At 38.6% G+C, this 12,323-nt stretch overlaps 1 protein-coding gene across 5 annotated transcripts; it reads left to right on the top strand.

Moving 5' to 3' along the window:
* Positions 1 to 3,145: 3,145 nt before the first annotated feature.
* Positions 3,146 to 11,542, top strand: GTF3C6 (general transcription factor IIIC subunit 6). 5 transcript variants are annotated; one of them, XM_050315892.1, is made up of 7 exons: positions 3,191 to 3,271; positions 4,401 to 4,564; positions 4,662 to 4,742; positions 7,070 to 7,133; positions 7,675 to 7,719; positions 7,849 to 7,962; positions 10,920 to 11,542. In XM_050315892.1, exons 2-7 carry the CDS (start codon positions 4,472 to 4,474, stop codon positions 11,213 to 11,215), a joined length of 693 nt encoding a protein of 230 aa, XP_050171849.1. In that variant the 5' UTR covers positions 3,191 to 3,271; positions 4,401 to 4,471; the 3' UTR covers positions 11,216 to 11,542. The 5 variants fall into 5 exon arrangements, with proteins under 5 accessions (XP_050171852.1, XP_050171851.1, XP_050171849.1 ...); XM_050315895.1 differs by lacking the exon at positions 4,401 to 4,564 and having other exon boundaries at positions 3,146 to 3,271; positions 7,852 to 7,962; XM_050315894.1 differs by lacking the exon at positions 4,401 to 4,564 and having other exon boundaries at positions 3,146 to 3,271.
* Positions 11,543 to 12,323: the final 781 nt, after the last annotated feature.

The following is a 12,323-nucleotide window of genomic DNA, read 5'->3' as shown; positions in this document are numbered from 1 at the left end:
AAGTAAGTGTTCAGGAGGGAATGGAGAAAGGCCGCTTCCCTTCTGAAAAAGGATTGAGAAGGAATTACAATCTTGACGACAAAAATCAAAAGAAAATGAAAAAATTAGACAAAGTAGAAAGGCAGAATTTATTATGTGTTTCGGTGAACTTTCTCTGATTTCCTGTAGTGTAGCTTAACTGCAACAGTGTTTATTTGCTAAAATAGATAGTCCAAGCCTCCAATCTATGAACTTCCACAGCTAACATTTGCAAACTACAGGGCCCAAAATAAAGTACATGTATTAATGTGCTTAAATTGCAAGTGAACCCACTGAAACTAGGGCATCAGTATGTAGATCTCAAACATAATCATGTATTTTAAATTGACCATTTAGTTGTTGCTGACTTAAAATTACTTAAGTGCCGCCAAGTTACTGGCCTCAAGCATGTGCGCATAAATCTGCACGTGCACTGACAGGATTGTTAGCTCAGAAACCTCAGGCCTCAGAAACCCAAAATCTGGATCCTCAACACATGTATTTCCATATTTATCTCATCAAGCAGTTCATCTCACTGGCAGACTCTGAGGACAGTCTCTTTTAAGAGATAAATTGTTGAAATACTCCTGTCGTGATATGAAAGACCATGATAAACCACTGATGCCCACAGCAAATTTAGCCTGACAATGAGGTATTCTCTTTTAAAATACATTTGGCACTAATGCGCCAAAAATTCCCATCATCCAACTGCATATCCCAAACCATGATAACTAGGAGACTGAGATGACCCCGGATACTACATGACACTTAGGCTGATATAAAAGCAGACAAATATACTGCCTCCTTCACAGCAGTTCATGCCAGTCTATGATTTACACAGGCTGATCTGGCACAGGTTTATGTTCCTATAAGGGCTTTCTCTAGTTTTAACTATGAAACTTAACCTCCTCCCAGCTATAAAAAGAGAATAATGGCATTAAATGTAACATTACAGAAGCACTGTCAGTTATGACAATTAATTAAAGGAATGCATTCAGAAGAATGGAAACTTTATTCTGCTTTATTGATTTAGAACTTTTTTTTAAAATAACAAAAATTTTATCCAAACAGAAAGACCTGGTGCAAAAATGTAACTGCCAAGAATAATGATTAACAAATAGAAAACAATAGTTAAGAATTATTGAAAGGTTGAGTTTACACACATGTACTCATATTGTACAGCATGAGATCAATTAGCTGAAGTTACCAAGATTTAAATGCAGCTTTAAAAGTTAGAAGCACATTAAAAACCTCTGTCAGAAATGCTGAACAAGCTATTCATAATTTTGTTTATCTGTGTCCTTCTAGTGGCAGAATATGAAATAAGATACTAAAAAAATTATTTTTGTTATCTTCTACAATTTCCAAATAGAGCAGCCCATACTAAGCAAATGATACAAAACACTATATTAAAATATCTGATAATGAAGATCAGTAGTATATCAAACATCTGTTCCACAGCTATTATCCCCTGCAGTCAAAATTCAAGGTTTTGCAATTTGCCAGGTAAAGAGGTAACATACCCCAGCATCTTCTTTTTCTGTATTTAGAACTAATCCAAATCGATAGGCTGTTTTTACCACTTGATGTAATATTCTAAAGCAAGCTCTGAGAAAAAAATAATTAAAAATGTGAAGCTTAAGAGAAAATTAGATGAAGCCTAATGCTGGCTTCCCAAAGAACAATCCTACTAAACTTATTTGATATAAGATCAATGATTTTTCTAGGAAAAGGAGAAATGCATTAAACCACACCTACTTGGACACAGTTAAACACTTGATATGATGCTATGCTGACATTTATGTTTATCTTATGGATGATAAGTAGAGGCCAGAGGAAAATTTACAGTGAACTCCCTTGTGATCAGTTTTATTTAACATTTTAATAGATGACTTTGACCCAATGAATAGTAAGGCACTTTTGGTATAAAATCAGAAAGCATAGCATAAGGAAGGAAAATAGGGAAGAATTACATTACAAAACCAGTATGAGACTGAGGACTGTGGAGTGCAAAATTGTTGGAATATATAAAATTTTCTTAAGGAAGGATGTTCTTTAATGTTTGATCTTTGTATAGTTTCATGCCTAACCATCAAGAAACAAGATTTAATCCACGAAACAGAGAGCAGCTAACAAGCTCTAAGTGATGTTCACGTGTTAGAAAAACAAATTACTTGTTGGTAAAATTACCTTGTTAAGATTTAGGGCTTTACATGCTTCAATGACCTCAGACCTAGGGGAAGTTACCAAAGCTTGGGAAGAAGGATGCACCACTGACAGTGGACACAGAGATTACAGAATTTATGGGCCACAGGGACATTTGACAGAATCCTCAAGGAAGAAACTAATAAAGCCAACTCAGCAACTGTACTGAAAGCAGCTCCGACTTGGTGAAAAGTAATTCCAGCAGAAGAAGATCATGAGGATCGACTCACAGGCCACTGACCCAAGAAACCCACTGACTCAGAAGAGAAAGCCTGAGCATGGGACTAATTAGCATGAGAAATGGGAGAATTATTAACCAACAAGACAGAATACTAATTAATAAGAGTACTATGTAACTTGCAGCCAATGAACACTAATTCCTTTGTTTGCTCAAGTGTTTGAACGGCAGAAAGTTTTGCTAGCGTGATGTACTTGATTTGTGGAATATCACCGAGCACACAGGCATGTGCAAATCTGAAATCAATAATCAGTGTCTCAGTCGAGTGTGTAATTTACTGGTTTATTGCACACCAGGTAACAAATCTGATTTTTGTGTACTTACAAGTACATAAGTCAAGAAGATATCTCAGAAACCCAGGTCAGATGGAAATCAGGCAGGGGTGTATCGAACCCTGCCAGGAAAACCAGAAAGCATCAGGCAGAGGACATAACCCGCCGAAACGAACTGTACACTTTATTATTTAATTATTTGATAAGACCTTTCTGAACCAGTGGTCTGTACTGGGAGCAGTCCGTTACTTGTGTCAAGAAAAAGATGCATCTGACAGCCCTTTCTCAAAAAAATATTTAACTGTTCAGGAAAGCGGGGTCCGAGCCGAGCCCCACTGAGGGCGGGCGGGGCGCTGTGGCGGCGGGGCGGGGCGGGGCCGCTCCCGCTCTAAGATGGCGGCGCAGGCCCCACGTGGTGCGCGCTGAGGCGCGGGCGGGGCCGGGCGGTGGTGACATGGCGGCGGCGGCGGCAGCGGCGGTGGGGGGCGCGGCGAGCGAGGGCGAGAGGAGCGATGAAGCGGAGGAAGACGAGGTGGAGGTTGGTGCACGCCGACATACCCCCAGCCTTAGGGGAAGGGGCCGGCCTCCCGCGGGGCGTGCCCTGCCCGTGGTCACGGCGCGGCTCGGCCCCTCTCTGCCCGCCCGGCAGGGGAGCCAGGAATAGGGCCCGGTGTGGCTGTGCCCAGGCTCGGCGGCGGGGCTGGGCACAGAGCAAGCGCTTTTCCCTGGGTCCGGCGGTTTTTTCTGCCCCTGCAGCGGTCCCGTCTCCAGAGCTACGTGGTTCTGGCGGTTCTGCTGCAGTTTTCTGGAAAAGGGCGCTGTTAGAAAGAGACTCTTCCAGTTTCACTTGCTTCCTGACCTAAGAAAATTATAGAATGGGTTGGGTTGGAAGGGACCTTACAGATCATCTAGTTCCACCCCCCCTGACGTGCAGGGATGCCACCCACTAGACCAGATTGCTCAGAAACCCCATCCAGTCTGGCTTTGAACGATGGGGCATCCACAACTGCACTGGGCAGCATGTCCAGTGCCTCACCACCCTCACAGTAAAGAATTTCTTCCTAATATCTGATCTAAACCAAACCTCTTCCAGTTTAAAGCCACTCTCCCTTGTCCTATCATTACATGCCCTCGTAAAAAGTCCCTCTCCAGCTTGTAGTTCTCTTCAGGTACTGGAAGTTGCTGTAAGGTGTCCCTAGAGCCTTCTCTTCCCCATGCAGAACAATCCCAACTCAGCCTTTCCTTGTAGGATAGGTGTTCCAGCCCTCTAATCATCTTGGTGGCCTTCTTCTGGACTCACTCCAAGAAAATCTTAAATTACAAACTTACTCTTCTGTTATTATGTATATTTACACATGTGTGGTTGATGGTGACTCTTAAAAGCTTTTGTTTTTCTTGAATAAAATATTTTTCAAGGCCACCTTTTTTTTGCTTTGTTTTTGCATTTTTGTTACTCAAAATTGTAAGGAATCGCATAGAGGAATTAATTTCAGAACAATATGTTATTAAAAGTAACTATTTCAGTGAACACATTGCGTAACCTTCCCTGTGGTATCATATTTAGGTATGCACTAAGGCTTTGGGAAAAAAAATTACTTTGGAATATGCAACTGGTCGTATTGTTATAATTCATAAATCATTTACTATATTGATGCTCATTTTTCAAGGGTGGAGAAAAGAGCTTCATTCCTACCTAGGAAGAAAAGGCCAGGAAATTCATGTGTGAAACAGGTGTCTGATGGATCACTACATTTCCCTGGGTATTACAAGAGCTGGCTGTCTCTTGACAAACTGTAGAATAACTCTCCTTTGGAGTTTCTTTATTTCAAAGGTAGTCTGGTTTGGGTTGTTTTTTGAGGGGGCTTTCTTCTTTTTTTTCCTGAATTCAGATATCTCTTACAGGTGTACATTATAAACTTATCTTGTAGGAGCAGCTGGTCATGGTGGAACTATCGGGAATTATTGATTCAAACTTCTTAGAAAAATGTGAAAACAAATGCAAGATTTTGGTGAGTGATTACAGCACAATAGGAAAGGGGTAAGTCATTACAGCTGTGAACAAGGGACTGAAGCTGCTTCTAAACTTCTTGGTAACATTCAGAGCAAATCTTTGATAGAGAATTATGTGCGCTGTACTTGGCTGCGTGTTGTGGGCTCTATTTCAGAAACAGCATAAGGTCTGTGAATACAGTATTGTGTAAATATAAGGAAACTTTTTCATAAGTATATGTAAGTTAGCACCAGTATCCACTCCGATTTCAAGCTCTAAGTTATTTTTAAAACTTATGTATTTCACATTAAAAATGTCTTTTTCTTTTAAAAATACATATTGTTAGGCACTCTTCTTCAAATAACTTGAATACATCTGACAGGTAAAGTCAAAATCTTTCTGATTTGCACTATATTTACAATGGGGTTTTTTGCAGAGACGGCCTGGCAAGTTCAAGTTTTGTAAATGATAACTGGTTATTAAGCATTTGGTAAACAGTTTTAGATGTTGTTTGTTTCATTGTGAGGTTATTGTAGGAATCTGGTTTACCTGTCCTTTTCCTTTCGAGTTGTTTAATCACTTTCTCTGTATGGGACAGATGCTATTTGCCCTTCAAAACCTATGTGGACTATAAGAGCAGTATAGATAGTAGGAGTAATATTGATTTGCAAATACTTTCTGAAAGTAGACCTTTGTTATAGACTGAAAAGATGGAAGAGAACATCTGAGTGTGCCACTGATCAGAATATATGTGGGATGGTAAAAAGTCAGTTCTGAATGTCTCAAATGTAGAAACACAATCAAAATTCATAAATTATCTATCTTTGGATGGATATACTTTTATAAGCAGATTTACTTCCTGGATCTGACCTAATTCTCTTGAAATGTATTACACACGTGATTCATTATTGGTGGCTGAATGGCTACAAGTGCTTCAGTAGTGTTAATGGGATTCTTTTTAACGTTATACTTTGAGATTCTCTTATAATTATCCTGTGTGATATTCTGTATTTTACACAATTTACCACATAGTGCCTCATCTTCAAAACTTTTAGCATGTGCTTATCTTCATGCCCTGAATAATTCTGATGTTCACAAGGTACTATTCAAAGCCATTTTGCCTTAATCAGTGTATTCTGTTCAGACGTTGATTGTTATCAAACTATAATCTGTAGGTATAAATCATATTAAGAGGTAATACATTATATTATTATATATATATAAAAGAGATATATAATGGGATCCTTGCTTGTGTATTTGGAAAACCTGCTGTAGAGGGAGGGAATGAGCTGATGGAAGTACTGCCTTACACTCCCACTCCTTGTTTAAAAAAATGCAATAATAACACTTTCCAACTCTTTCACAATGTAGACACATAGGAATCACAGAAGCTTCTGTGACCCTGCAATTGCACTTCTGGTGCTGATGCAATGGTTTATGATGGACTTCTTCACCTTGTGTATTTTCCAAAGGCTTTTGAAAGTTTCTAGAACTTGCATTAATTGGAGCTTAGAAAATAACATCTTTTTCATGCAAACACATGCATTTTTGTTAATTTGAAATGGAGGTTACATTAATTTCCTAGAGGAAATAAACGGTACTTTTACTGTAGCTTAAACAGACCACTAGCTGCAGTTTGATCTAAATTTATTTTAACATACTAGAGCATTTCCTACGACAGTTCTATACTAGGTTCTGTTACAATTACTAGAAGGGTATTATCTGGTATATTTTTGTATTTAATAAACTTGAAGTGAAATGTATGATGATAGTCTGAAAAAACGCCATTACATTTTATTAACAGTGCACTGATTCTACAGCAAGATTGACTGAACCCTTTGTAGCAGTTGTTATCACTGCTTAACTAAGCCTCCTACAAAAACAAAGAAAGCTCCTTCTCCCCCCATCCCAGATGTTTAATGTCGCAGAGGACCTCAGGGTCAATTGTAATGACTACTTTTATTACATTTTTTTGAAAAGTAATAAATATGAATTTAATTGCATGTTTTGCCACTCTTTCAGGAATCTGCTAGCTTCTATAAGATCATATCCTCTGCAGAAATCTCTTGTTCACTTCCATAAATCCTCCTTTAAAGATGTACTTCTCTTCATATGAACCTGGTAGTTTAAGAAAGCTTTATAGACTGGAATCTATTCCTTTAATAACACAAGAAACTTTATTTTGCTCTTTTTACCTTATGGTTTGGAGTTTTCGTCCAACTGTCTTTTCAAGGAATTGATGTAATCTGGATTCTGCTAAGTCTGTCTTCTCTGGTTGTACAGCGAGAAATTTACCTGGGCTAATAGAGACTTGACATCTGTGCAATTTTGTCCCTCTTTTTGTAGGGAATAGAGACAGAGAGGCCCATTTTACAAGTGGACGGATATGTATTTGCAGGGGAGTATGAAGGTAGGAAAAATTACAATGAATACAATCTCTCCTTTTCGTGTGACCCAAAGAACTTTCTTAACTTTAATTAATTATCCAGCAGTTGGTCCTATGAGGTGCTGAAGTTCTGGGTGGTCATATAACACCATATAGAGCAGCAGCAGTCTGAGTTCACTGCTAAATTAACCGTGCATCTTGTGGTACTTCCTGGGAAGTAGGCCTGGAAGTTGACTCTGGGGTGCACCAGCTAGTGTGTCAGGAGACAGACATGTGGGACATAAAATGCCTTAAAGTAAGTGCCTGTTGTCTCCTGTGAAAGCAGGACTGACATGTTGTACAATCTGTAGTTCTCTCGTTTGCCTTACGGTGACAACAGTGGCCTGGAAGAAATGGTCTGGGAGCCTCCTGTGATACTCCTGTCTGTTCCTGAGCTGGCAGTGTGCTTACTAGTGCCTTTGTGAGGGGCTGGAAATCAGAACATTCCCAGGGTTTGGCCAGTGGGTGCAGTATATGTAGCTGATATAAGTTGGTCTCTAAGACTTTCTCACTTTGATTTCCATAGATACCTTGGGAACCTGTGTGGTTTTTGAAGAAAATGCGGAGCACGGTAATTGTTGTGATTTGATGTCCTGTTCACTGTGGTAGCTGGGGAGGTTAAAAATACTTGTTTCAGTTGGTAGTGGAATTCACTATAATGACTGGGGTCTGCATATTATTTTTTCTCCTCTCTTTTTAGTAGATGTGGAAGGCAACCAAAAAGTGCAGCTGAAATACAAGTGTCACACAGTGAAGAAGTTGAACATGACACGGACCCTTCTGACAGAAAAGAAGGAAGGAGAAGAGAATGTTGGTTAGTGCCTTTATGCATACAGACATTGGATGGCTTATGCTTGTGAATGTCAGTCAGCCTTTATTAAGTGTTTGATTTGAGAGCATGTAGAAAGTTAAAGGAACTTTCTTCTTCAGGCAGCAAATACGTTTATTTAAATGCAAAAGTGCAAAACACACATGGAAAGAGAAGAGAGATACTCCTTTCTGACCAGTGCTGCCTCCAGAAATGGCTAGTAGGAGACTCGTACAAAAGAGTTTAGGAACACAGCAAACACATGTTGATGTACCCTGGTATGTTTTTCTGTCATCTAATAGTTTTGAAATTGGAGATGTTGTTTAGTAGTTCTTTGTTGATTTTGTTTTTTCCTACTTCCATCAATTTTTCTAATTACTTCTTGAGTCTCTGTGATTGTTGAAAATTTATAATATCCTTAGTAAGAAGTTTCATGTTATATGTACTAGAACTGAGTTGTACTTTCTGAATTTACAGTTAAATGGAAATTAATTTAACTTGCTGTGACATACCTAGAAGACCATTCATACTGATTTTCATTGTGTAGGCAGAACTCAGTGCTTGTATGTTTGTTTGATTTTGGTGATGCTTTTTTGTACAAAAATCAGTACTTTTACATACTTGAGATATTGAGTATCTTACTATATATAGTAGTATTCATTATCAGTATCCTATTGCTTTTAATTGCTTTTTTTTCACTGAAGTCAGTGTTACTCCTTCATATTTTAAGAATATGTAGCCATTTTACATTAAATCTAAGCAGTCAGCTGGACATTGGTCATAGGAGGTATAAAATGACGTGTCACCTACAATCTAGTCAAACATCAGCATTCTTATCAACTCCATTTACCATTTCTTCTCTCCATATATTTAAGTATTAAACAAACTATTATTTTTTAAAGTACAATAGACTAGAGAATATTTTGCTTAATAAAAAGGCCTTTTTTGTTCTGGAACAGCAATAATGATGATACCTGCTGAAAATCATTTTTGTTTCTGCACCCTAGCAGAAGTTTAATGTTGCGCATGCAGAGTAACTACCACGCCTTGTGAATTGACATGTATTGCATAAAAATTGAAATGGGAGGGGAATCCCAGTTCTATTTAAGGTCTGTTCCAAGAGCTTGATACAGTTGAGTTTCAAGGAATGACACAAATTTTTGCACTAATTCTAATGTCATTCCCTATCATATAGCCAGATGTTCTGAAATTTGGGTGAAGAAACATTCTATTCTCTTTATTGCACTTGTAAAATATTTTCTCAGCATTTTGAATTATGTTTAATTTATTTTAAGAGTCTAAGGGTGGTGTCAGACACTTAAATACAACAGGAACTGCCATACTGGATCAGAACAAATGTGTTTTTATTCCTATATTGTATTTCTGACTGTGGGCAGTAGTAAATCATAGAATCATAGAATGCTAGTATGTCTGAGTGCCTGAGTTCAAAGGCACCATCTAGTTTTAACCCTCCTGCCGTGGGCAGAGACTCTTTCCACTAGACCGAATTGCTCAGAACCCCATCCAACATGGCCTTGAACATTTCCAGGGATGGGGCATCCACAGCTTCACTTGGCAGCATGTTCCAGTGCCTCACTACCCTCACAGTAAAGAATTTCTTCTTACTATCTAGTGTAATCCCACCCTCTTTCAGTTTAAAGCCATTCACCTTTGTCTTATCACTACGTGCTCTTGCAAATAGTCCTTCTCCATTATTTATTGTAGGCTCCTTTTAGATACTGGAAGGCCACAACAGTTAGGTCACTTGAAGCCTTCTCTTTTCCAGGCTGAACAATCCCAATTCTCTCAGCCTTTCCTTGTATGAGAGGTGCTCTGTCCCTCTAATCATCTTGGTGGCCTGCCTCTAGACTCACCCCAACAGGCCAGTGTTCTTCCTGTGCTGGTATAAATGGGTGTATAAAAAGTAGGAGGAGGGGACATACACATGAGTAAATTTTTTTTTGCTATCCTTCTGGTATTCAGCAGTTCATCAGTACCTTGACAAAAGTTTTCATTTGGACTACTATGTCTTTAGTCCATAAATGCTCTGTCATTTTCACTTGCTTTTTGAACCTGTTTATACTTTTGACTTCTACCATTTTTATGACAGTTTTCAAATCACATTTCTGTTTGGAAAAAGTGCAGCTTTACTGTGAGTGTTCCTGATTGTTTGTTTGCTTTTGTGGTTGTTACAAATGTATGATCTGGCGCTTTCAATGAGTGAGTGTTACTTACTTTGTTATCAGAATTAGGAGGTAAGTCAGTCCCTACTTGTTTTCCCAGTCCAGCCTTATAAACATCTGCCTCCTCTGAGCAGAATTCTAGTCTCTGGCTCTTGTTGCAATTCTTTTGTGATTTTTGTAGTTGTTGGTTACTTGGCTTTTTAAAAGTCCCTTTCCTTGTACAGCTAACTTTACCGTCACCAATTCTTGTTTCCCTTTTCTAGTTTTACAGTGTGGGTTGAGCAGAACACAGCACTCATGATATGGACATAGCGTAGTTTTGTTTTATGTTCCTGCTTTTCATTACTTTCATAATAATTTTATCTCCCTCATGACTGCTCTTTAGATATTGAGCTGGTGGCATAAGAAACCTTGCACAATGCCCCCAGTATCTAGATAAGAGCCTGTAGCTATATGTCTTGGAGGAGATGGTTTAGCCTATGCACGTGTTGTTAATTTATCAACAGTCAAGTTTCTCTTCATTTTAAGATGGTCTTTACTAAATGCTTTCCGTTATTTGTAGCCTTGTTTACAAGGAAAATGAGTGGTTTAAGCTCTGTGGCAAGGCTTGCAACAAAAATTAGTGTTGGTTCAAATTCTTGAAAGACACCTTTTTGTCCTAAATGGTTCTTTTACTTAGATGTTGGTCAGGCTCAGCCTTAATAACACTGAACTTAAACTAAGAAAAAATTGATATTAACACCTTTTGTCACTAATACAAGTTTTCCTTCTTTGCATCAGGTGGAGTGGAGTGGTTACAGATCAAGGACAGAGATTTTTCCTACAGCAGGCCTAAAATGATTTGCAATTTTATGCGTGAAAAGGATGATTCCGAGGAGTCAGGTCAGGCCCAAGACAAACTGACTGAAGAGTCAGAGGGAGAGGTGAGTGGTGAAGGAAATTCTGACATGAACTGTGATCTGGAGAAGCAGCACACCTTGGAAATAGATGCTTCTATTCCTCTGCCTGACAGCCCTGCTTCTGGGGCAGAGGAATCTCCTTCTGGAAATGCTGCCTTAGAGGATGTCCCTTCATGATACCAACTTTGATCTTGTCATGCTTTCTTCCTGGAATTTTACAGGCCATGAAATGATTTCCACTTTACCTGAGCAATTAATAATGGAAAAACAGACATTGTGTTCTTGTGCATTGCTTTTGTGTTTGAAATATAGTGGGAAGGGCTGAAGTCTTTTTAAAAAAACTGATTTGGAATGTATCTATCTCTACCTCAAACTTGAACAAGTGGAAATGGTTACATAATTAAACTCATAATTTAGAAAAATGTTGATGTATTGTACAGTCTGGAACATTTTGTAAAAAGAAAAAAACATCCTTGTTTAAAATAAAGTCTTGAATTTTTCAAATATAGCTTCCGTTTGTGTGTCAGTATTCAGGTGCATATCTGTTTGATTCTTTTTCTTTCAATAACTGCAGTACAAGTGTGCTTTTTATTGACTGTTTGAATAGCAAATTGCTTAATTTGGATTTTCTCTAGTGTCCTTTGTCTCCTTGATGGATCTTAGAAATTCTTCGTGGGGGAAGGGACTTTAGGAGGTCTTTAATCCAGCTTCTTATATAAAATAAGATCAACACTGAATTCAGGGCAAGTTGCTCAGGTCTTTGTCCACTCAAGTCTTGAAAACCCCTGCAAACTTGTCAGCACCTGAAACCTAGGTCTTAAAGAGTCATCTGTTACTCTCCTTCCCCCATTTTCTGTATAACATAATGTATGTTACACAAAAGGAAGTGTGGTCTCCCCCTTTTTATTTTTTCTCCCAGTAACTTTTTGGCTCTAATATTCTCCTCTGGCATTTTTCTAAAGGTTTTTATCCTTAAGATCCTGTACCCATGCATCAGCTGGTCTGTGGATTGACACTACATAATGCTACATAATTGTCACTCAGAGTTTTATATCACAGTTGAGTGTGTGGTGCAGTCAGAATAATGTTTTTAAAAGCACAATATTTTTTTAAAACAGAAAACATTCTCTTCCTGAGCACTCTTATCTTCCTTTGTTTGCCTCCCTCAAAACAGTGTAACTGCAATAGTGAGGATGGGAACACCTAACTAATTCCAGAATAATTATGGAACAGTTTAATTAGTAATGATCAGAGAGGTTCACTCCCAGCGTTGTTCACAGCACGG

This window comes from Myiozetetes cayanensis, unplaced genomic scaffold (assembly GCF_022539395.1).
Source record: "Myiozetetes cayanensis isolate MyiCay16 unplaced genomic scaffold, myiCay2020 scf2-11, whole genome shotgun sequence".
NCBI classification, from domain to species: Eukaryota; Metazoa; Chordata; class Aves; order Passeriformes; family Tyrannidae; genus Myiozetetes; species Myiozetetes cayanensis.
This window is presented reverse-complemented; position numbering and strand designations above follow the sequence as displayed.